At 39.0% G+C, this 26,711-nt stretch overlaps 1 protein-coding gene across 20 annotated transcripts in view; it reads right to left on the bottom strand.

Annotated features, from left to right (window-relative positions):
* The window catches only part of CPEB3 (cytoplasmic polyadenylation element binding protein 3), a 276,927-nt gene that overhangs the window by 161,209 nt on the left and 89,007 nt on the right, over positions 1 to 26,711 (bottom strand). For 13 of the 20 annotated variants that reach the window (XR_016222134.1, XM_051823381.3, XM_070057623.2 and 10 more), the window contains 2 exons: positions 25,734 to 25,893; positions 11,859 to 11,915 (listed from right to left, as the gene is read on the bottom strand). Coding sequence is in view for 19 of the 20 variants with exons in the window: in XM_051823381.3 (XP_051679341.2) it covers positions 11,859 to 11,915; positions 25,734 to 25,893 (217 nt within the window). In the remaining variant the exon portion in view is untranslated. Of the gene's footprint in view, positions 1 to 9,941; positions 10,201 to 11,858; positions 11,916 to 25,733; positions 25,894 to 26,711 lie in introns of those variants that run through there. The other 7 variants (XM_070057624.2, XM_017348419.4, XM_070057622.2 and 4 more) reach the window with 3 other exon arrangements.

Genomic DNA, 26,711 nt, shown 5'->3' with positions numbered 1-26,711 from the left:
CCAGATTGAAGCAGGACAGCGACCCAGGGCTCTACCTGTCTGGCATCCTTTCCCTGCAGTGGTCTGTAAAGTACCTCCTTGGTAAATGCTGGGGTTCCACCGAACATAATTGGAAAACTAAACTTCTATAGTCCTCAGTAGGACCATTCTTAGTGGTTGGAAAGTTTTTTAAGACTTGTTTTATTTATTCGAAAGGCAGAGTTACAGACATGCGGGGTGGGGAAGAGAGTGAGAGAGAGAGAGAGAAGAGAGAGATCTTCAATCTGCTGGTTCACTCCCCAGATGGCTACTACAGCCAGTGCTGGGCCAGACTGAAGCCAGGAGCCAGCAGCTTTGTCTGGGTCTCCCACATGGGTTGTAGAGGCCCAAACACTTGAGCCATCCTCCACTGCCCTGCTTTTCCTAGGCCATTAGCAGAGAGCTGGACTGAAAGTGGAGCACCCAAGACATGAAGCAGGGCCCACAGGGGATGCCAGCATTGCAGGTGACAGCTTTATCTGCCATGCCACAATGTTGACCCCAGAAAGTTCTTTCTTACACTTGTCTATCACCTTTATCCATGGAACCCAGTTTAATTCCACTCTCATATGGGGGCCATTACTTTATCTCCTTTTTGTTTTTCAGTTAATTCAATTATTCTTCATAAGAAATGGTTTTCCATTTCCCATATTAGCCTGACTATTCTTTGGATGAATCTACCTTTCCACTATACTGGTCTAAGCTTCTCATGAAATATCCAAGGTTTTCACCATGTGGCCCTTACTGTTTTTCAGATCCTCATTTCCCTTCTTCCACTCATCAGACCCAAACATTCTGGTCATCCCAATTCAACTAACTCTTCCAATTGTATGAATATAATATAAAGCACTTATGCAGAGAGTCTAAAAATCCTCATACTTGTATATCCTGACATCTAATCTCTGCTACCCAGGAAACCACTAGTCCCCTGTTATCCATTTCCTTCTACTATTATTCCTCCCATCTTGTTCAATATATAAGTTCAAGGCATTGTTGTTGTAGCACCTTGCAGCATACGCATACCTTAGCATTAAATTACTTTCTAAACTACACTGACTGTATAGGATACTAACACAACCTCCTAATATGCAACATGTTTTCAAAGTAATCACTTCAGAACTTCTAGGTCCATTTCCTAAATTTCTCACCAAAGCAATAAAAGATATTCAAAACATGTCCAACTGACAAGATTTCTCTGGAAACAAATTTGTTTCAAGAGAGTGAGTAATTTGTTCCAGAGAGTGAGTATCCCATAGTGACTTGTATTGGATATTTATGCATCCTCATCTTTACTTAAAGTACTTAACTAACACCTTATTTTTACTTCAGTAGCATACTGCTAAATGACATAACAGCTGACAAAGAAAGGAGGGAGGGAGGGGGGAAGGGAGAAGTCTAAAGATTCTAATCACATACCAGAGTATTTTATATTTTTTACTGACTGATCTGGCCAAACCAGGTCTGAAGTCACCTACTACAGAGGTATGCACTTATATATCTGCCAGCTTTTCTCAACAACAGATCTTCTCCAAACCACTATGCCAAAATCTCATATGGTCTCTTCAAACTTAATACCAATATTCAATTTCTAGGCTGTTAAGAACAGTCAAGACTTGCTAATTCTACTCTTTTGAACTCCTCAAAAATATAGAGGATTATATATAGAGAAGAGCAACTAACCAAAATGGATGCCAGTAAGTTTAGGAGACTAAGCACAACCACAGCCCTGGCCCCCTGGTCAGTGTTCCTTGTCTCAACACTATCAACAAGGCTGTTCTCATATGGGAAGCATGGTTCCTTCATGGAAGAAAATTATGGAAAAAGATTGACTTGGACACCTGGGCAGAGCTTCAGCAGCATGAAGAAGCTACTCATTTGCAACTTCCCTGCTGTCCTGATCCACTCAAAAACAGCTTTCTTTTTTTGATCTGGGCTTGGGAAAACTTCAGGGAGCAATAAAAACAGAGCAAGTCTTGAGGGGAAACAAAGAATATAAGGGAATTCACAGCACAATCCCCATACTACTTAATTCCTTCTTGCTCATATAGTCATTGACAAGATAGTAATTTTAGTCCTTTCCATCCTTCCTTAGCCCTCCTTCCCCAATCAGATTTCCCCTTGGAGCAATTTAATTACAGTCTCCTGCCAGATACAGTAATATAGGATTAAAACATTACATACAACTTTACCATTTATAAAGGGGGAATTCCCTAGATTAAGGGACTGAATGGCAGAGTAATCTGTGTGCTCAAGCCTTAGATGGCTAACTGCTGACATCAGCATGCTGCTTTAGCTTTTTGGGAAGTGAAAATACTGCCATGTTTTAAACAGGATTGCAATAAAGATGAACATCATTCTCAAAATTACCAGCAAAGTGTCACGATAGCAGAGGAAAATCTTTTTATTAACATTTGTAGAAATCTAGAAAGCCCTGTGATGTCTCCAGCTTCATCTTAAATACTGCATTTCTGTTTTCACACACTAACACATAGCTATTTTTTTTAGCTGAATAAGAGAATAATCCTGGAGTTAAATTAGTACTCAAAAAAAGTAGGTTATGGCTATGCCCTGTTTAACCACAGTAAACATTACAAAGTACAAAGGTCTGTGAAAGCACTTCATAAACTGGTAACTGCTAGAGCTTTATACATTACTATATCTTTCAAAAGTAAGAGTTAACAGACATAGTAGGCTAGATACTCTCTAAGCCTATTACACTGAGCTTTTCAGTCTTAGTGAAATATCTCCCCTCCCTTCCTATCTCCCATATTGAGTGAATGCTCACTAAGCCAAGTACTTCACTTGAAACCAGCAACCAGCAATGAACAAAAGCTAGTCTGCCCTCTCAAAGTATACAAATTAAAGAAAAAAAGAACCCACTACCATTAAATAGTTAATTACATTCCACATGAGTGAGATCATGTGGTATGTGTGTAGGACTGACTTATTTCACTTAACAAAATGTTGCAAATGACAGAATATCATCCTTTTTAAAAGCTGAATAGTATTCCACTGTGTAAATATAACACATTTACTTTATCCATTCATTCATCCTTTGATGGACACTTATGTTGATTCCCTTATCTTGGCTATCATGAATAATGCGACAATAAACATGGAAATACAGATAACTCTTTCATATACTGATTTCATTTCCTTTGGATATATACTCAGTAGAGGCATTGCCACATCATCTGTTTAGCTGTATTTTTAACTTTTTAACGAATTTCTATACTGTTTTCCATAATGGCTATACTAATTTATGTATCTATCAACAGTGTGGAAGAGTCAACTTTCCTTCACATACATCTTCCCCAACACTTGGTATTTTTTGTATTTTTTGATGATACCCATCCTAACTGAAGTGAGGTGATTATCTCATTGTGGTTTAAATTTGTATGGTAAGTTCTATTTCATATAACTGTTGGCCATTTAAATTGTCTGTTGAAGTCTTTTGTCCATTTTTAATCATGATTGGTTTTCTGTTGAGTTGCTTATATATTCTGGATATTAACCCCATCAGATGTATAGTTTACAAATATTTTCCCATATCCTACAGGTTGCCTCTTCTTTCTGTTGATGGTTTCCTTTGCTGTGCAGGTGTTATATTACACAGTAGGGTAACTACAGCTAAAAAAATGCATAATATATTTCAAAATAGTAGAAAAGAAGATTTTGAATGTTCTTATCAAAAAGAAATGATAAATGTTTGACATGGTGGACATGTTAATTATGCTGATTCGCTCATCATACAATATACCTATTGAAACATTACAGGACACTCCGCAAACATAAACATGTACAATTATGTGCTGATTTTTTGAAAAATTAAATATTTTGTCCTTCCCAATCATAAGTATCACAGAAAAGAATGAGTTTGCCAAAATATTTTTAGGCTGATCTTCACTGAATTATATTTGGCATTACATGAGATATTTTAATATCTATCATCAACATTAAGCTCAGAAATTAAACAAAATTATCACAAATATGCAAATGCTATAAATGAAAGCCCAGGTTCTACCAGCAAACAAGTGGAGAAAACAAAGAGGAAAGCCCACAAGGAAAAGTAAATAACTTTTCAGTATCTGGCATCTTTATTATTGGATTGGAACTACCCTAACTGCCGTCACTTTAGACATATTCACATACACTAAGAATTTCTTTTCAAGAATACTTCAGAACACTCATTTACAGTGTTCAATATCAAGCCATGTAGACCATTTTATTTTTCAGAAAAAGATTTACTGAGCATTCAGAGGATAAATAAGGTTGATGAGCAATAATAGAAAAATTATTTTCCCAAAGATATTGAATTTGTGTTTTGTGTTACATTGTAAAAAATAATAATATGGGCCTGACGCTGTGGTGTAGCCAGTAAAGCCGCTGCTTGCAGTGCCAGCATCCCATATGGGCGCCGGTTCTAGTCCCAGTTGCTCCACTTCTGATCCGGCTCTCTGTTATGGCCTGGGAAAGCAGAAGACGGCCCAAGTCTTTGGGCCCCTGCACCCCATGGGAAACCCAGAAGAAGTTCCTGGCTCCTGGCTTCGGATTGGCACAGCTCCGGCTGTTGTGGCCATCTGGGGAGTGAACCAGCAGATGGAGGACTTCCCTCTCTCTCTCTGCCTCACCTTCTCCCTCTGTGTAACTCTGACTTTAAGTAAATAAATAAATCTTTAAATAATAATAATACAATTACTCTTAACAATTAGGTATTTAAACTAAAAGTTACCATCCTCAACTTAGAGGTAGGAGATTCTGCTCCTGGCTTCAGGACATCACCCTGGTCAATTTACATAGTCTCCTGAACCTCAACTTTCCCATCTACTCACTAAGGTCAAATCCCACCCAAAAAACAAACTCTAAGGTCCCTCATCATGTTCATGTAGGGCATCCATCAACAATAGTTTGAAACGTGAGAACTTCAAGTCCCTAGAACATCACATATCCCTCTAATTATTTTTCATTTTAAAGTTGGCCATCGTTTATATCTCCACTGAATACTAATTCTACTTCTATATCCGTCCAGATAGAAATAGTAGCACTAGATTGTCTCTTTAAAAGTTCAAAATTATCCAAAAAAAGTCTTCAGTCTGAGAATCTAAATACTTCCTTCACTATCTTATTACATTGCTAAGAAATTATTTACTTACATTCTCTTGGCATGCAATCAACAACATGCTCTTCAAATTTTGGAAAATTCCATTTGGAATTCTAGCAAGCCTGGCTGTATTCCCATTCTGGCACAAACAGATCATGTGCTCAACTCCCTTTCTGCCACTTCCTCTCAGCTGAGCCTCTCCCCCACAGAGTTCACGCCCAGCAGAGCATGAAAGGGAGGGAAGAGGTCGCTCTGCAGCCACACAGGAATTCCTGCCCAGCATAAACATGCACAACAATACCCTTTCACATTTCTTCTTTGGATTGAACAAGTGCACCAGAAGTTTTCAGTTCAAACAGATATACGCAAAACTCTGTAAAATATTTTCAAGGCATTAATAAGAGGAAAAATGTGAAAGATGGCTGAATCTAAAATTCCAAGTTCTTGGAATATCAGCCAAGTATAGGCCATTTAACAATCAGTGACCTCAAAGTTTCTCAATCAAGTGAATGTCTTTTTGTTTTCTTAAGACATTAAAATTTTAAGTTTTCAAACTGTCTAGACTTAATTTATCTATGCTTTAGGAAGAATGAGGGTAGATAATCATCTCTCCCTGTCTGAGGTTAAGTGGCCCCTTGGATTTCTTATTTATCTCCTAAAACTTGGAACAGACTCTGATTACAGTCTGAAGATCACAGAAAATGAATAGCGTGAAAATGAAAATTTTTAATTTAAAAATACAGTGCAAAGCTGCCGTCTATAAAAAATCACTCTCCAGCAGTATCTTCTCAAGTAAGAATATGCCCTGCTACTTCCCCAATTTAATTGTAAGAATATTGTATTTGTACATATGCTATACCTCGTCTTAATCTCACAAAAACAATGAGGTGCTGGTTAGAGTGACTATAACTGTCATTTGTAGGCTTTCAAACTAAGGTTTGGGGCTAGCGCCATGGCACAGTGAGTAAAGTCAACACCTACACTGCTGACAGCCCATTTGGGCAGTGGTTTGAGTCCCAGCTCCTCCATTTTTGATACAGCTGCCTGGGAAGTGGAGCAGAAGATGGTCCAAGTGCTTAGACCCCTGTACCCACAGGGGAGACCCGGATGAAGCTAGCTCCTGGCTCCTGGTTTCAGCCTGGCCCAACCCCAGGTATTGTGGCCATCTGTGGAGTGAACCATTGGATGGATGATTCTGATTCTCATTCTCTCTCTTTCTTTCTCTCCTCCCACCCTTTGCTTCTCCCTAACTTTGACTTTGAAATAAATAGGAGCCAGCGCTACGGCATAGTGGGTAAAGCCACTGTCTGCAGTGCCGGCATCCCATATGGGCACCGGTTCAAGTCCCAGCTACTCCACTTCCAGTCCAGCTCTCTGCTATGGCCTGGGAAAGCAATACAAGATGGCCCAAGTCCTTGGGCCCCTGCACCCATGTGGGAAGACCTGGAGGAAGCTCCTGGCTCCTGGCCTCAGATTGACACAGCTCCGGCCATTGCCGCCAATTGGGGAGTGAGCCAGTAGGTGGAAGACCTCTGTCTCTGCCTTTCCTTCTCTCTCTGTGTAACTCTTTCAAGTAAGTAAATAAATAAATAAATAAATCCTTAAAAGAATAAACTAAGGTTTCAGGAGATTGAGAGCTTTGTTCAGAAAATGTTATTCTTATCACATGACTCCTCCAAAACCTATGTTCTTACTTCTGTCCTCTGAACACATGGGACAACATTACTCTAAAATTCCTTTCTTAAAATCGTTGTGCTTTCCGTCACTATAGATTAATTTATGTTTTCTAGAATCTTTTATTAATGGAAGAATCTATTATGCACTTTTTGTGTTTAGAATTTTTTTTTTTTTAAATTTGAGAGGCAGATAGACAGAGTGAGATCTTTCACCTGCTGTATCACTCCCCAAATGCCTACAACAGCTGTGGCTGGGCCAGGACAAAGCCGAGAGGCTGGGACTCAATCTGGCTTTTCCAGGTGGTGGCAGGAACCCAAGAACTCAAGCCTTCCCACGCTGCCTAGCAGTGTTCACATTAACAGGAAGCTGGAATCAGAAGCAGAGCTGGCACTCAAATGCTCTGATATGGCATGTGGATGTCCCGAAATGGATACTGAACTGTTGCGCCAAACACCTGGTATTTTGTCCACCTTTTTAACTCAGCATAATAAATATTTTGAGTCATTCATGTTGTTACTTGTACCAGTAGTTCTTTTCTACTCATTGCTTAGTAGTATTTCATTGCATGGATATACTACAATTTGTTTATTCATTATTCAGCTGACGGACATTTGTATTACTTACAGCTTTGGTTATTATGAATCATGTTTCTTTGAACATTCACATACATGTCTTTGAGTGGACATATGTTTTTATTTTTTCTCTTGAGTAGAATCCTAGAAGAATGTTTACATCATATAGTAGGCATATATCTAACCTTTAAAGCATTTACCAATTGTTTTCCAAAGTGGCTGCACCATTTTACATTACACACAGCAGTGTGGTTTTTTTTTTTTAAGGTGACATCACAAGAGATATAACAACTGGGAAGGAGCTATAGACCCCAAAGAAGAGGCATGTTCCAAAGTCAGATGTACTCAAAAGTATCTCATCCACAGAAAATAATTCACACAAAACCAGATGTAAATGGGTAACAGTACAGACACTCCATCCTACAAAATGACTTATAGTTATGTTGCCCAAAATTCCATCACAAAGACATTTATTTAAATAGAATCAATATAAGGTAAACTCATATTTGGGAACTCTCACATGCAAAGAAAGGAGGTTCTTAAAAAGGCAGCAATAAAATTGATGCAAACAATCACAACAGCAGCTCACATGAGCACTACATACAAGTCCGGCACTATGCTAACTAAGGTCTGTAAGATTTATATGGAGCCACTTTAGTGATCACCATCTCTGTTTTGCAGGGACAAAGAGAAGTCAAGAATGTGGCCCTACATTTATAGAGCTTGTAAGAGGTGGATTCAGAAATCCTTGACTCCAGACAATGCTTTTTATGGCTATGCAATGCTGCACCTGCAGGTTTCACAGGCCTTAAAGCCTACTTGGAAGATACCTTGCTGGAGCTGAAAACTGCTATCTCTTAAGCCACACTACTTCCTCTGTTTCTAATTTTTAGCAAAGAACTTTTTATTACTTATCTGTTTCCCCAAGCTCATTTTCTACTTGGAAAAAGAGGAGCTGATCAGTAAAAAGGAATAAAGTGGATACACTAGGTAGCTATCTTTTAGAGTAAACTGAAGCCAGGCATTATGGTTTTGAACATTAATTTGATCAGAATTAGGTTCACTTGAGTAATCATGGAGGCACCAATATTGTTTCCCAATGACCAACATGAAAGGGGAAAAAATAATCACCAAGTCAGTCATCAGTCCTACACCTACCCACGACTGCTAACCCAACTATACACCAGAGTATAAGAAACAAAACAAAAACAAAAACCCAAGTTCATGTCTGAAAAATCTGGTTGATATCACCATACATGTAGCTAGAAGCACTGTCGGCAACCTCCTTACTTCTCCAGCAGGAAAAATAAAACTATATTATGCAAAAGTCAAGTGTTTTGGGGGTCAGGGTAAAGAAGATGAAATGATAATGGGTAGAATTACTAAAAACTTAGGAAAAATTTTATCTGTGTAAGTGAAATAACTTTATTCTGGAAATACTAGGCAAGCAGTAGGTTTCATGGATGGATTACAGTTTGTTCCCTACTTCTCCCCTTCTATATTCTACAATACTTAATGGGCCTCATATTTAGGGAAAAGGCTAAAATTGAGACCTTTAGACTATCCCCAAAAGTCAGCTGATTTTTATTAGATCCATGGCCTCATACAGGAACAATCAGCAGACTCCTTGGCTTTACATAAACCTGGCCAGCTTTCCCAGCACTCTAAACCTATCAGGTTTACTAGCAACTCCATCTGTTTTCCATAGCTGGTATACTGTCCTCCTCACCCATGTTCCACATCCTGTCACCTAGATGACATCAGCAATGGTACATCTCAGAGAAAGTGTAACTGGAAGGCATGCGCCAGAATATTAAAAAAAAAAAAAAAAAAAGACAAATTGATAAACTGGTCCATTCAAAGGTGTGACATAACCCTGAGAGGTGTGATCACTCATCATGATGCTTCTACCCTTCCTACCCAGTCAGGCCAGCTGAACACATGCTTTCTTCAAAAGAATTCAGGTTTTGGTGAGATCACGGAAGTAAAAAAAAGGATGAAAGGGTTTTTTTGTTGTTCGTTTTTTAAGTGAATAGCAGCTTTATGTAGAAAAAGTTAGGAAGATTATGGCAAAGCAAAAAAAAGCTAAGAAGGGGCAATAATTGATTCACATTTCCTTTTTACAAAAATTTAAGCACTACCTTAGTTTACTTTAGTTTTCTTAGCCAGCCATTCTTTCCTGAAAATATAGTTCAACTTCAACATATGCTTTCCAATAATTTCGAATTCTGAATTAATAAAATTTCAGCAATTTGTGATTTCATCTTAATTATTCCCATATGAAGGTTGATGGACTGAAGAACAAAGTCACAGGACAATAGCTGTTGGGCCAGCAAATGGTAGGCATAAAAAGCAAGACAACACACAGGAGTCTTTGTGCATGTGCTACATACGTAAATCACCAGATGAAGGGGCTCAACGACACAAAAGGGAAAAAAGCTTTATCACAGCCAATGTGTCGAAGCCTGCAGGTCCCACAATACCTACTAAGGAGGATAATTTTATTCTGGTTATCTCAAGTTGAAGTCAACTTTGAAAGATGTCTGATGATAAGTAATGCAAATGCCAAATTCTAGTTGTTTTTGTGGTTTATTGTGAGGAGCCAACAGATTTCTTTAACTTTGGGCAGCACCCACAGAGCCATTTGGATGCACTTTGATGTCTGTCACCATGTAGCAGCCATGTGTAACTTGTCAATATTTGATAACAGATATCAGCGAAATGATTAGTTTGGTACTTTTAAAGAAACTGCAGATTCACGGAACCTTCATGCTGTACACAATCACTCAGATGACCTAATCAGTCCTCTTCTCACAGATGAAGGAATTGAGACTTTAAAAAGGAGAAATTAAGCAGTATGCACTAAGTGGAAAGAACATGAATGAAATCTCTTCTTCAAAAGCAGAGAATTAAAAGCAAATCAAAGAATCAACACCTTTTAAACAGAGAGATACTCTTTTGCTTCATTTTTACACAAAAATCCATAAATTATATCCTCTCCCTCTTACAGAGCAGAGCTCTCATCATGTCAAATTAGGTATTTTCTCAGATATACTCTCATTCTTTCAGACAAACATACTACTTTACTGTTCTATTCTTTTACCTTCAATTCTAAACCCCATCATCTAATTGGAGTCTTATCATAATGAATCAATGCTGAAGCCCAGCAAGTTAAGCATGTTTATTAATTCTCACTTTACAGAAAAAAATACCAAGTAGCATAATCTAAATGTAAAGTGATCTTTCTTTTAGAAATAAGAAAATGAGAGGTGGATACTTTGGAATTTTCCCTCCAAGACCCTCAAAAGAAGGGAATACTAGCTCTCCAGAAAAAAAAAATGCACAATAGGCTACATTTCAGAACCAAGGAAATTTGGAATAAATATTTTAGAGACAATCTAATAACTGTCCTGAGGAATTCCAATGGTATTTCAACACTCTTACTTAAGCAAGAGGGAAAGGGATAGTATCATGCACAAATCTAGACCCACACTGTATATCTCCATGTGTAATCCAGAGTCAGCTTGTGTATCTAGGAGCATGAGATTACTAATATCTCATTCGATAAAGAAAAAATTTTAAATCCCGTGTGATTCAATGACTTTTATAGGTCAGTCTGACAACAGGCAATTTCGATTTAGAGACTGCTCTGCAAAGCTATTGGGTCACTGTATACTAGAAAGTAGGGCTGATACAAGCTAAGTATTTTTTCCAGTGGTAATTAATACAATGACTTATGGTTAGTAATTTTTGATGATCCAGAACTTGATTCAACAATTATTCTAACAAAACTATTTCTAATCTGCAAAGCTCTTGACACCTACTACCATGCAAAATGGGAGATCCCAGAATGTCCAGCTTAAAACATCTGTCAGCTATTAACCACAATGAGAAAATTCTGAGTTATGTGCAAAATAGATTGATTTATTCATTCACATTCTCTACCTCATTCCCTCTCTCACTTTGCCTCATTTCTTCATCACCCCACCCCAGTGGTACACAGCAAGGACTGGAAAACACTTTCTACAACAGGCCAAACAATCAAGAAATTACCTTTGGCAGGCTCTGCTTTTATGACTCAAAAAGAGCCATAGGCAACTCAGAAAAAAATGTCTATGGCTATATTCCAATAAAACTTTATTTATAAAAACAGGCACTGGGCCAGATTTCTGATACAGAACAGAAATTATCAAACTTTGGCTTGCAATAGAATCACCAATAAGGTTTATTAGTAGATCTCTGGACCTCATCCTTAAAGTTTCTGATTCAGTAGGTCTGCAGTAGGGCCTGAGAGTTTACATTTTTATTAAGTTCTCAAGTGATATGGATGCTGTTGGTCCAGGGACAACATTTTGAGAACCACAGGTATAGAATAATGTTCTATACCGAGTTTATGGAAGGCTGAAATGTAATGAACAATGAAGAAAGTAGAAACCACATACTGCAAACTTGATTGCTAAATTTATAGACTATGTCACATGAAGACTTACTGTTAAGTGCCATAATATTATCTGTTCCTGGATGATGGAAATTTATTCCCATACGTCCTAAAAAATAAAATTATTTTATTTTAAGCACAAAGAAAAAACTTCAGTAATCATTTCAAAAACACTGAAAAATAAGAACATTACAAAAAGCTAAAACAAATTAATCTATAACAATACTATCAAAGGCCAAAGCAGTTACAACAATTCTTAAATCAAGTCATAAAACATACACATGAAAAGTCTTAAAACAAAGCCAAAGTCTCAACAACAAATAAAATATAACAAAACAAAAAAAGAAGCTTCTATTACAATATTCTAAAGTTTAATACATCTTCCAAATTCTGATTTAAACATGCCAACTCTGCATTAAACAGCCAAAAAAAAAAAATCGAAGTAGTATATAAACTTAAATGAGAGAATAAAAAAACAGGTTTCACGGAACTTCAAAAATGTAACATAATTATAAGTAGCAACTAGAAGACGGTAAAATTTATATAACATCTACAGTTGGGGGAAAATGACTGACTTAAAAATCTAGGGTTCTCATGCCGTCCCTACCATTAACTAGTTATATGACATTGGGCATAATGATATTCTCTAGACCTTCATCCTTACATCTATAATTAAGAGTTGCAAACCTTAGCCTATCCAAGTCAGCTCTTGTTTTTATAGATCTCTGAGCTAAGAATCATTTTTACATGTTTAAAAGGCTGTAAAACAATACAAAACAAAAACTAATATGCAACACAGGCCATGTGGCCCATAAATCCTTACATGTTTCCTTTAAAAAAAAAAAGGGGGGGGGGGGCCAGCACTGTGGCAGCGAATTAACACCCTGGCCTGAAGCGCCAGCATCCCATATGGGCACCAGTTCTAGTCCAGGCTGCTTCTCTTATGATCCAGCTCTCTGCTATGGCCTGGGAAAGCAGTAGAAGATGGCCCAAGTCCTTGGGCCCCTGTACCCATGTGGGAGACCCAGAAGAAGCTCCTGGCTCCTGGCTTCAGATTGGCACAGCTCTGGCCATTGCAACCAATTGGAATGGAAGACCTCTTTCTCTCTCTCTCTGCCTCTCTTCTCTCTGTGTAACTCTCTGACTTTCGAATAAATAAATAAAATCTTTTAAGAAAAAAAAAGAATGGTCTTCAAATTTCCCCATACTATTTTAAAATGTTTATTTATTTTACTTATTTACTTTTTAAATTTCATTTGAAAGAGAGGGAGAGACAGATGGAGTGAGATCTCCCATCTTACTGATCCACTCCTTAAATGCCTCCAACAGCTGAAGCTGGGCTAGGACAAAGTCAGGAGCCTGGAACTCAATCCGGATCTCTCACTCGGCTGGCAGGAATCCAAGTACTTGATCATCATCTGCTGCTTTCAACAGTGCACACCAGCAGGAAACTGTATAAGAAGCACAGTAGCTGGAACTCAAACTAGATACTCTATTTTGGGAAAATATGCAGGCATCCCAAGCAATAAGTTAAATGCTGCACAAATACCCACCCTTAAAATATTTATTCTTCAACCCTTCACAAAGTTTGCCAACCCCTAATATATAAGATGACATATAAGAATCAGATCCTTGATGGCTCCCAGGAGTAAAAGTAGAAGATGCAAATGTTTGGTAAGATCTTTTCATGCATTATTTATTTGGGATAAGAGGTGGGTCTATCAGCAGAAAAATTAAACACAGAGAGTCTTATATGAGAAAAAATGACTTAGTATACATTTGATGAATTCCTTTAACAAAATAGTTATTGAAAGAATGATTTTGGCCGGCGCCGTGGCTCACTAGGCTAATCCTCCACCTAGCGGCGCTGGCACACCGGGTTCTAGTCCCGGTCAGGGCGCCGGATTCTGTCCCGGTTGCCTCTCTTCCAGGCCAGCTCTCTGCTGTGGCCAGGGAGTGCAGTGGAGGATGGCCCAGGTGCTTGGGCCCTGCACCCCATGGGAGACCAGGAAAAGCACCTGGCTCCTGGCTCCTGCCATCGGATCAGCGCGGTGCGCCGGCAGCAGCGCGCTGGCCGCGGCGGCCATTGGAGGGTGAACCAACGGCAAAGGAAGACCTTTCTCTCTCTCTCTCTCTCTCACTGTCCACTCTGCCTGTCAAAAAAAAAAAAAAAAAAAAAAAAAAGAATGATTTTGTGTAAAGTTAGTTTCTATAAACTCGACTCTGCAAGATTTGAAAATGTTTATTTTATTTCACTGTCATTGTTTAAATAAAAGTCAACACTATTTTGGAGAAGAGTGGTACAGAGAAAACTGGAGATAAGGTAAAAGTGATGATTGACTTTTATGACAAACACTATTTTACATTGCAAAAGGGTCAAACATGGTATTAAACTCTCGTATGGGAGACTGGAGGAAAAAAACATCATTGAGCTCTTCTGGTACAAAAGGAGAGCATCACAGTGCACAAAACAGCATTTGCCTCAAATTAAAATGGGGAATCGTGAATTCCTAGATAAATCCAATTTTTACCTAGATAAGGCCATCCTAAAGAGCTTCAGGTCATGATAATTTGTGAAAGATCATTTTATATCAACAGGCAGGGAAAAAACCCAAAACCCTCAAAAGTTTAATGTCACTTGTATTGATGTGTGTGTACACGTCTGTGTATTGTGTATTTAAAAACTGGAAAATCATCAGCAATTGATGGATTCTAAAGAAACTTCTAATTTTACCATGATGCACTATAGGATTTTCAAAAAATTTATGTTGGGTTTAATTATTTAAATATTTATTTATTTATTTGAAATGCAGAGATACACAGAGAGAAGGGGAGAGGGAGAGGAAGGGGGAGAGGGAGGAGCCAGGGGCTTCCTCCAGGTCTCCCATGTGAGTGCAAGGGCCCAAGCACCTGGACCATATTTCACTGCTTTCCCAGCCACATTAGCAGGAAGCTGGATCAGAAGTAGAGCAGCCGAGATTCAAACTGACACCCATATGGGATGTTAGTGCTTCAGGAAGAGGCTTAACCTTCTACATGCCACAGCACTAGCTCCTTGCTTTTATTATTATTTTTTTTTTTTAGGAGAAAGATACTGCATTTCTCTAGTCTCTTCCAGGTCTCCCACGTAGGTAGAAGGGACAAGCACTTGGGCATCTTCTACTGCTTTCCCAGGCACAACAGCAGGCAGATGGACTGGAAGTAGAGCAACCAGGACTTGAACTTGTACCCGCCTGGGATGCCAGCATCCCAGGCAATGGGTTTACCATCTATGCCACAATGCTGTTCCCTACAGTAATTCTTTTACAGAATATATTATAATGCTTTCTGTAGAAAAACCATCATATTGTCAGAGAATCATCATCTGAATACTAGAATTGCCTACTTTATTTTTTGTAGGTTTCAAATATTTTTCATGTCAACTGGAAGCTAATAACTGTTGGTGTCAAAAACTAACTTGTTAAAAGACAAATTTAATTGATCTTCATATGTAGCTGTTCTATGTGCCTTAGTTTTTCTAGTTTCTAAGTCATTTAAGAGTCCCCTGGAAACTACAATCTACACCACATATGCATTGGCTGCTAACTCCTGGCACCACCTTGATCAGAATCTATTTTAGGAACATTTGTCACCAGAACAAGGCTTTGACTCAGTATGGAGGATTTACATTCATTTTGGTTTCAATTAGCTTTATCAATGTTCTCTGTTTCACTGTTTTCAGATAGCAAGATCTTACCTGAATTCATTATCACCACATACTAGCATCTATGAAAACTGTATGTGATTTACCCTAAATTAGTTTTCATCATATTCTGGAAAATTCAGATTCACATAAAAAGAGTCCATTAAATCTTAAACCAAGGAATACTCAGAGAAGGGTATGGTTCCTAATAAGCAGGTAATGTTCCCTACGTATTTCTAGAGTAATAAAGGGTTACCAAAAAAATCAGGTCAGCCCAAAATTAGCTGAACCTCATTTGACTTTTTAAATTTCCTATGTCTATCATTTATGGTAAAGAATTATATGGTTTAAAACCACCACATCAAATAATAGTCTTTGTATGTTTTGGAACCACTTATCTTCCCAAACTTAAGGGGTGACTTTTATCCTCCAAAAGCTGAACATATATACACAGATCTTTGTAGACCCTTTTCATGAGCTGTTAGAACTTTCCCACTTAGAAAGATAGAACTGAAAGGGAGCTTGGTCATTTTCTAATTATTATTGTCTATTCTATGCTGATAACCTCAACACAAATCTTCCTTAACATGCAGGAAGGGGCCAGCGCTGTGGCTCAGTGTGTTAAAAGTTGTAGCCTGCAGTGCCAGCATCCTCTATGAGTGACGGTTCAAGTCCCAGCTGCTCCACTTCTGATCCAGCTCTCTGCTAATATGCCTGGGAAAGCAGCAAAGATGGCAGAAGTCCTTGGGCCCTTGCACCCATGTGGAAGACCCAGGGGAAGTTCCTGACTCCTGAATTTGGCCTGGCCAAGCCCCGGTTGTTGCAGCCATGTGGAAAGTAAACCAGTAGATGGAAGATCTCTGTCTCTCCTTCTCTCTCTAACTCTGCCTCTCAAATAAATAAACTTTAAAAAAATGTAGCAAACATTAGGCAGTATTTTACAAACTAAAGGTAGCACAATTTGCTAAAAAAGCAGAAAATTTTATTTTTCCTGGTATTTTCTCTGTTTGCTACTTTGACATCAATGGATCTCAGAATGAAAGGTATCAACAAAATTTTACAGAAATGCTAGGTCAATACCAGACCTGTAGGACAAACTGTCTTAATATAATCTAATTCCTTAACTAAATGCAATTTTTTAAAAGTAAAATAATGTATGGCTTCTTTAAGCTGATTTCTTTACTTCTTCAAAGATGAATGTTTACACACCATAAAATACAATGTATCTTCATTGGAGAAAAATTAAACAGTATAAGAAAATGAAGAAAAGGAAGATCACCAAAGATAAACAGAGTTAACATTTTGATTTAGTCTTTCAATTTAGGGAATATGTATGTGTAAAGGTTTCTTTACTCTAACTGGAATGATTATTTAAGATATTGTGTCTTAAGTTTTATAGTTACTAAGTGATTCTGGAAGAGAGAGAAAATATATAATAGCAAATGAAAAACTGATTCCAAATTCAGGTAAGGCTATTTTTCTTCCTTTTATCCATCAAATACTGCTGTTTAATCAGCTGTGAAAACAGAATCAAGTGTGTGACATCTGGTGATTTTTGTTAATATAGTCTTGTGCTGCTAGTGGGACATTTTGTCACCTGCCCATGAGCTGCTATTTTTAAATTGTTCTTGTCAGCTAGCTATCTTTTAAGTATAGTGTAAAATATAAGGTTTCAGAAACTGGAAGGCACACTTGGTTTTACTGAGTTAAATGATGCTGTGGAAATCTGAGACAGTGTCCCACTTTCCCCGCTGCACATGACTTGATAAATAAGGGTAAGAAGGGACAGAGAGAGATTAGAGAACAGGGTTATATATGGTTGCTCAGAATGTAAAAATCACAGTTTCATAAATTTAATTCACACTCATATTCAAAAGGCCAGTTATAAAAAAATCTCTCTACTGTTCCAAGTTTCAGAGTCCAACTAAACCCATACTTTTGCGTCTAAAATAAAAATCGGAATTTTTATTAATTCACATTTACTTTTGGAAGTCATCCCTTCACTTAGGTAATATTTTTTAAGATGGAGGGTAACTACTGTATCGGCCTCTATTCATCCTCTTTGCTCTAGAAAGTTAAGTACTTTAGAGAGTTTTCACGTAACAGGGTTGCTATTTTGTTCAACAAAGGGTGATGGTAAAATGAATATTCTACTGGATTTTACTTCCCATCAATTTTATCTAAAAAGATGGAGATTTAAGGGTACTGCAAAAGGTTTGTGGAAAATGGAACTAAAAGCTAAGTCTATGTTGGTGCAAAAAATTAGAAGCACGCAGTTTTTTCAAAATATACATTTTACATGAACATCTTGAAGGGCTTTCGCACTTTGCTTTACAAAAAAAAACCCCACAAGATGTAAAAATATGATATGCAAGAAGATATGAGGGCCGGTGCTGTGGCATAGCGGGTGAGGATGCCACTTACAGTGCAGGCATCCCATGTGGGCGCCGATTCAGATCCTGGTTGCTCCACTTCCAATCCAGCTCTCTGCTATGGCCTGGGAAAGCAGTGGAGGATGGCCCAAGTCCTTGGGCCCCTGCACCTGTGTGGGAGATCCGGAGGAATCTCCTGGCTCCTGGCTTCAGATCGGCATAGCTCCGGCCATTGCAGCCAACTGGGGAGTGAACCAGCGGATGGAGGACCTCCCACTCTCTCTCTTTGCCTCTCCTTCTCTCCTCTGTGAAAATCTGACTTTCAAGTAAAATAAATAATTCTTTAAAAAAAACATATAAAATGGTTTTTTAAAATCCATTTAAAAATGATAAAATTTTGATACTAAAATATTCTCAATATGTTCCAAATAACCAATAAGCAAAAATTGTGATCTTTTGACCTAATGTCAAATCTTAGTTGTTTCACATACCAGTAGTGAATAATTTCTGGCAAATTATTAAATTCTTTGTGCCTTTGTTTCCTCATTTAAAGCTATACCCCAGGACAATTAAATTAGAATTTCTGAAAGTGCTATCCAGGCATACTCTTTTTCCTTTTAGAACTTTCAGTTGATTACAACACAAATGAGGATGCTTGAAAGTTTGTGGAAAAACAGACTTGAAACCTAAGTTAATTTTGGTGTAAAAAAATTGGAAATTCAAGCATAAGAGGTTCTTCAAAATATCCATAGAAAACACATATTATGGAAAAGCTATGCCAAAAATGTGTGTATCAAAATAAACATCTTTTAATTCAATTTTCCATTAACTTTTGAAGTACTGTCATAATCCTAGGAAAATTAATGAGATGCACTTATAAACATTGTTCAATTTCTATTTACTATCCCCATACACAAAGATTATATAAAACAAGAACAATCACTTCTTGCTGACTCAGAACTTATCCCCTAACAATTTGTGGAATATGCTAATTTTATACAAAACAAACTGATGTGGGTTGAAGGAAGGTAACAAAAAATAGAACCGAGCAATACTTCAAACTATGGAAGCAAATAAAGTATTTTTTCTAGAATAAACAAAATGTAATAAAACTACATTTTTCTAAAATAAAGAGACCTTAGCATTCCATAAAAGAAGGCCAATTTTCTGAAAGGCTGTATAACATTAAATTTAGATTGTGATGAATAATGAAAAATGCCTCTAAAACAGCAAAGGGTTGGCACTTATCCTATTCAAGTTTCTGTCAATTTGAATGTTTTAAAGCACTATTACTGGAAGATACGCTATTTTTTCCCAGTCTTTTTCAGTATACCTTTGAAAAGCAAACCCTTCAATACCAGTTCTCAAATGACACCTGCTTTTTTCATTTTTCAAATCTCAGTTCCATGAATAGGGAAGGAAGAGAAAATTCAAATACATAAAAAATGTTTCATCAGATACTATCCCAAAATAGGCAGCCACGCCTACCTTCTGTTGTTGAGAGGGAGGCTGCGTTAGATGAAGTGGTGACTCCTGTTTTTGGCCAAGATGCCTGCTGTAATTGCGCTTCCTTAGCCACAGGATATGATCTTGCTTCCCAGTGTCAGCTATTTTGCCCACTGTACTAAAGTTGGTATTTCATAATTATTATTCTAGGGTATGGAGAGTATAATTAATCAAACCTGATGACTATGGCTTTCACAGGGTTCCCTAGTAGCCAGGTGAAACTTTCATTTTAAGTAAGAAAAAAAATTTTTGATCACTTCATTCCCCCTCAAAACTCTACTTTCTCATCTCTTTGAGGCATTCTCTCAAACAGAAGTAGAAAAACACATCGTAACAGACAACAGGAAATTATTTTAAAATGACTGTGTAACAGCAAAGAACAGTAGTTTGAGATTTTTAAAACGCAAAGCAAAAAATATCCCCAAATTAGTTCAATTTATAAGCTTCTGTGATCTGATCATCCTGCTTTAGATATTCTTCAGTGTGCTCTGAAGAAAGCACATCAATTGAAGCCCAGTGCTGTGGCACAGAAGGTTAAATCTCCGTCTACAGCACTAGCACTGGGTGCCAGTTCGAGTCCTGGCTACATCACTTCTGATTCAGCTCCCTGCTAATGAGCCTGGGAAAGCAGCAGAAGACGGCACAAGTCCTTGCACCCTGGTACCCACATGGGAGATCTGGAAGAAGTTTCTGGCTCCTGGCTTCAGCCTGGTCCAGCCCTAGCCGTTGCAGCCATTTGGGGAGTGAACCAGTGGATGGAAAACCTCTCTCTCTCTCTCTTTCTCTCTGTAATTCTGTCTTCCAAATAAATAAAATAAAATAAATCTTTTAAAAAAGGCTCTATTTGACTTCTCTGTACTCATATTATCTTTATCATGGGAGAGAAGATTGGAGATATCTCAAAATTCCCCACAAATATCTTCAACACGGACACACTGTAAGTGCAAACATTACTGAAAACCTGTTAAAGCTTGATGAAAACTCAAGTGTCATCATTTCCTGAACTTCCTATTCTATCATCTCTCCTATTATCCCTTTTCATCCTCTGAATCAACAGATTAAGGTATTTTCTTACTGAGTACATCTCTAAAATTAAACATCACTGTGAACATATTTTTATCATGTTCGCTTTAAGTACATCTTGAAGCTCTTCAGTGCTCATCAACATGATATCCTAATTTTGTTATATTTACTTTATATATATATATATATATTTTTTTTTTTTTGACAGGCAGAGTGGACAGTGAGAGAGACAGAGAGAAAGGTCTTCCTTTGCCGTTGGTTCACCCTCCAATGGCCGCCGCGGCTGGCGCGCTGCGGCCGGCGCACCGCGCTGATCCGATGGCAGGAGCCAGATGCTTCTCCTGGTTTCCCATGGGGTGCAGGGCCCAAGCACTTGGGCCATCCTCCACTGCACTCCCTGGCCACAGCCGAGAGCTGGCCTGGAAGAGGGGCAACCGGGACAGAATCCGGCGCCCCGACCAGGACTAGAACCCGGTGTGCCGGCGCCACAAGGTGGAGGATTAGCCTAGTGAGCCGCGGCGCCGGCCAATATTTACTTTATATTATTCAGGTAGACAATTTTGGAAAGTCAACATGACTTAGGAGTACTGTTTTCCTTTTGTCTTTAGGTGGTTTTAAATTATTTATTTATTTAATAGTTTATTTATTTTTATATGAAAGATAGAGATCTTCCATCTGGTGGTTTACTCTCCAAAATCACAACAGCCAGAGCCAGGCCAGGTCAGGCCAAAGATGGCAGACCAGTATACAGTCCATGTCTGCCACATGGGTGCCAGCAACCCTAGCACTGGAGCCATCATCTGCTACCTCCCAGGGTACACATTAGAAGGAAGCTAGAATCAGAAACAGAGAGGATTCAAAGCCGGGCACTTCGATACGGGAAGCACAGGGCCAAGCAGTGTCTTAATTGGTGCACAAAATACCTGCTCCTTTAGGTGATTTTTTTTTTTAATGATAGCACATTTATCCTTCAACCACCACTACTTATTTATGGAAAATACAAAATTCTGACAACACGCATAAGAAAGCTTTTAACATTTAGCGGCAGTCTTGTTGGAAGGAAGTCACTATTGTATGGATGTGAAGATTTACCGTATTACTGAAGCCAGGCAACTGGCATAAGCCAGCACTGTGGTACAGTGGGAAAATCCACCATCTGCAATGCCAGCATCCCATTTCAGCACCAGTTTTTGTCCCAGCTGCTCCATTTCTCTCTTTTTTTTAAAACAATAGTATTTTATTTTTTATTTTTTTATTTTTTATTTTTTGTTGTTGTTGTTGTTGTTGACAGGCAGAGTGGACAGTGAGAGAGAGAGACAGAGAGAAAGGTCTTCCTTTGCCGTTGGTTCACCCTCCAATGGCCGCCACGGCCGGCACACCACGCTGATCCGAAGCCAGGAGCCAGGTACTTCTCCTGGTCTCCCATGGGGTACAGGGCCCAAGCACTTGGGCCATCCTCCACTGCACTCCTGGGCCACATCAGAGAGCTGGCCTGGAAGAGGGGCAACCGGGACAGAATCTGGTGCCCCGAACGGGACTAGAACCTGGTATGCCGGCGCCACAATGCGGAGGATTAGCCTATTGAGCCGCAGCGCCGGCCCCTTTGTTTTTGTTTGTTTGTTTGTTTTGACAGGCAGAGTGGACAGTGAGAGAGAGAGAGACAGAGAGAAAGGTCTTCCTTTGCCGTTGGTTCACCCTCCAATGGCCGCCACGGCCCGGCACACTGCTGCCGGCGCATCGCACTGATCCGAAGCCAGGAGCCAGGTGCTTCTCCTGGTCTCCCATGAAGTGCAGGGCCCAAGCACTTGGGCCATCCTCCACTGCACTCCCGGACAACAGCAGAGAGCTAGCCTGGAAGAAGGGCAACCGGGACAGAATCCGGTGCCCCAACAGGGACTAGAACCCGGTGTGCTGTCGCCACTAGGTGAAGGATTAGCCTATTGAGCCGCGGCGCCAGCCCCGGCTGCTCCATTTCTAATCTAGCTCCCTGCTAATGGCTTGGGAAAAGCAGCAGAATATGGCTCAAGTGCTTGGGCTCTTGCACCCATATGGGAGACCTGAATGAAGGTCCTGGTCAGCCCTGGCCATTGTGGCTATTTGGGGAGTGAATCAATGGATGGAAAATCTCTCTCTCTCTCTCTCTTCTCTCTTCTCTCTGTGTAACTCTGACTTTCAAATTAATAAATAAATCTTTTTAAAAAAAATAGTAGAAAATAGGGCGCTGGTGCTGCAACATGGTGGGTAAAGCCGCTGCCTATAGTGCCAGCATCCAATATGGGCGCCAGTTCAAGACCCGGCAGCTCCACTTCCAATCCAGCTCTCTGGTATGGCCGGGGAAAGCAGTAAAAGATGGCCCAAGTCCTTGGGCTCCCGCACCTACGTGGGAGACCCAGAAGAAGCTCTTGGCTCCTTGCTTCTGATTGGCACAGCTCCAGCCATTGTGGCCATCTGCAGAGTGAACCAGAGGATGGAAGACCTCTCTCTCTCTCTCTGCCTCTGCTCTGCCTCTCTGTAACTCTGCCTTTCAAAATAAATAAATAAATCCTTTAAAAAATAGTAGAAATTATTTGAACATTTTATAGTGCCAGGGCTTTTACTTAATCTTCTTACTCATTCTATTAAGTCTTTTCTTTTAATGATGAGGACACTGGAGCTTTAAAGAGGGTTTGGCCTGGCCCAGCCCTGGCCGTTACAGCCATTTGGGGAGTGAACTACCAGATGGAGGATCTCTCTCTTTCTCTGTCTCTCTCTGTCTCTTCCTCTTTCTCTCTGTAACTCTTTCAAATGAATAAAAAAAAAAAAACTTTATAAAAAATAAAATGCAAGTATAATTATGTCATAATAATCATCAGACACACAGTGCCATAAACCAAATTAAAAGTCTCCCAAGTAGAAAAGGAAAGAAGGAAATTCAAATACCCTAACCAGAGAACAATGACACAGTGATGTCTGTGATCACAAGGAAGTATTCAATTCATAGGAAATCAACATGAGTGATAGGATGAACTGAAAAGTTTCAACCATATCAGGGCTGCATACTAAGTGTCTGACAACTTATTAGGATGTAACGTAAGCACAAGCCAGCAGGCTTTTATAGAGAGCCTCATATTTCCAAGTACAGTAAAGAAATCTATGCAGAGGTGGTTGGACATGCAATAAAAATAGGTCATCACAACTGGAATAAGGTATTTACATTATCCTGTAGCAAGGTACACTTCTTGTACTATGCTAATGCTACTCTCAACAGAACCAACATTCACAAAATTCTGCAAAGGTACTGTATAGAATATAATCTAAGATCTCTTGACAATCTTTTATTTCTAGAAGAAAAAAATAGGCCAAGATAAAATGGGTATATATAAAGAAAAGTAGCTAAATATTTTAGAATAGTTAGGACAGGTCTATAGCTATGGATGGCAGAGAAGGAAGACATAGTCTTAGAAGATACGAAAAACAGGCCGGCGCCGCGGCTCACTAGGCTAATCCTCCGCCTAGCGGCGCCAGCACACCGGGTTCTAGTCCCGGTCGGGGCGCCGGATTCTGTCCCGGTTGTCCCTCTTCCAAGCCAGCCCTCTGCTGTGGCCAGGGAGTGCAGTGGAGGATGGCCCAAGTCCTTGGGCCCTGCACCCCATGGGAGACCAGGAGAAGCACCTGGCTCCTGGCTCCTGCCATCGGATCAGCGCGGTGCGCCGGCCGCGGCGGCCATTGCAGGGTGAACCAACGGCAAAGGAAGACCTTTCTCTCTGTCTCTCTCTCTCACTGTCCACTCTGCCTGTCAAAAAAAAATAAAAAATAAAAAAAAAAAGAAGATACGAAAAACACAAAACAGTCTGTGCAATATTGTTTTTTTAAAAAACATTGTTCTCACTTTTAAATTAAATATGCTTCAAATTACCATATACCTAATCTTGTCACTGAAGAAACATGTGTTAACAGGGGCTAAATATAACAATGAATAATGAATAAGATATTTTATCCTGCTTCTGAAAGTTTTAAAATTCAGCTTTTCTCAAAATATTTTTATTGTCTTCATATCTTACTAACTAGTCACTTTTCACTGGAAACTGAGAAAAGCAGGAGAAACTCTTATGAGTGTGAAACAATGGTAAAATGGATTTCTGGTGTGGCTAAAGAAAAATGAGTGTCAGGTGTTCAGAATCCGCCGCACTATGTAAGGGCGCAGCGAGAAGCAGAAAGGATCAAGTTCCTCACAACTCTGGAAGACACCTCGGTCCATACAAGATGGACATCCCAGTGGCTAATTCTTCACAGTGTTCAGATATTTAGGCCCTAACCCAAGTATAGTGGATATTTCCACAGATAATTTGTATTACAGGTTTTTAAAATATCATATGGTCATTAAAAAGTATTATAAATCATAAAAAAAGATCTGGAATTACAAATGTAACATCAATATCCATCCTGAATTTGCATTGGTTCTAAACACAGAAAGCCCCAATATTGCCTGCCTTAGGATTTTCTGTCTTATTTTATTTAAACTAAAACATTTACATAGTTTAAGATGTTTTCCTTGTATTTTAGCCTCAGAGGAAGCAAAGGGTCACTGGCTGCTTTATAATAGTGATACTTCCTGTACTAGAAAAGTGATTCCATTTTAGTAAAGTGGCTTCTATATGAAGTTTTCTGTAGTCTTTAGAGAGTGGTTTACTAAATCTCATACTTCTTTGCAGTATATCTGGACATTAATTAATTATTCAGGTAGAGCTGAGGATTCCAAATACACAAAGCCTACAAAACTTGGCTTCTGGTCTAATGCTATAACCTTGACCTCAGCTATCCAACACACGCTTCTGCCAGAACTCAATCTTGATTACGGGTAGCCAAACACAAGTTTAAAAAATAATCAACTTTAAAATCATTCCACAGGCCAGTGCTGTGGCTCACTTGGCTAATCCTCCACCTGCGGCGCCGGCACCCCGGGGTTCTAGTCCTGGTTGGGGGCCAGATTCTGTCCTGGTTGCTCCTCTTCCAGTCCAGCTCTCTGCTGTGGCCCAGGAAGGCAGTGGAGGATGGCCCAAGTGCCTGAGCCCTGTACCCGCATGGGAAACCACGAGGAAGCGCCTGGCTCCTGGCCATTTTAGGGGTGAACCAGCAGAAGGAAGACCTTTCTCTCTTTCTCTCTCTCTCTCTCTAACTCTGCCTGTCAAAAATAAAATAAAATAAAATAAAATAAAATAAAATAAAATAAAATAAAAACATTCCACAATGCTTTACAGAAGCAAAATAAAAACAAACACAAACCAAAAAAAAAAATCACAATTATTAAAAAGCTGATTTTTGCTTAAAACACCAAGCAAGGAATGGACATATGAATATTCCTAACCTGCAAAATGATTCCTCCACATTATATCAGCGAAACTCATTGGTGGGCCACTGGGAGGGTAGTGTTTACCTTTCAGAGGCTCATGATCAGTCCTTATCATATCCATTAAGGAGTTCTCCAACGAGTGCAAGTTAAAAGTGTCATAGGGCCTACTCCGGTCCTAAAAGTAAAAACACAGAATAAGATAATACATAAAATTACTTTAAAAAATTAACATTCTAACATTTGCTTCCTGTTGTGGACTGATGATATGAATGAATGCTACAGATAGCTCTAATAACAGTCATTCTTTTCATTAAGTTTAATAAATGTTTTCTAATTAATTAAATCACATCTTGCCCTGTAATATTCTATAATGTATATGTCCCACTACTTCACACTGACTTTCTCTCAAATGAACTAAAAAGGTAAATTCAAAATGAAGACTCAGGGTAGGCATTTGGCCTAGCAATTAAGATGCCAGTCAAGACACTCACATCAATATTGGTGTGCCTGGGTTTGATACTCGCCTCTGGCTCCTGACTCCAGCTTTTTGCTAATGCAGATCCTGGGAGGCACAAGTGATAGCTCAGGTAACTGGATTCCTGTCATCCATGTGGGAGTCTTGGACTCAGTTCCCTCCTAGCCCTGGCCATCCTGTGCATTTGGGAAGTGAACCAGTAGATTGGAGCTCACTCTCATCTGTTTCACTGCTTCTCAAATATATAATTTTGTTTAAAAAAAAAAAGAGTCAAGTGCATCAGCTTAACCCTCTGTCTGTTATCCAATCCTTGCCTTCACTGTCAAATGAATACTTTCTGTCTCCCCAGAAGATAATAATAATAAGTCTACAAACAACATATCTTTCCTGAAAAATCAAGAAGTAATCAAAATTTCAATGTCATTTTATTGAATATCTTTAATATTTATGGCCAATAAGTTCCACATATAATATACACTTTTCAAAAGCAAAAACATGTCCAAAGTGTTAAAATTGCC

Source organism: Oryctolagus cuniculus, chromosome 15 (assembly GCF_051225735.1).
Source record: "Oryctolagus cuniculus isolate XC-2025 breed Fujian yellow rabbit chromosome 15, ASM5122573v1, whole genome shotgun sequence".
NCBI classification, from domain to species: Eukaryota; Metazoa; Chordata; class Mammalia; order Lagomorpha; family Leporidae; genus Oryctolagus; species Oryctolagus cuniculus.
The sequence above is the reverse complement of the archived record's forward strand: the minus strand, read 5'-3'. Positions and strand labels throughout refer to the sequence as shown.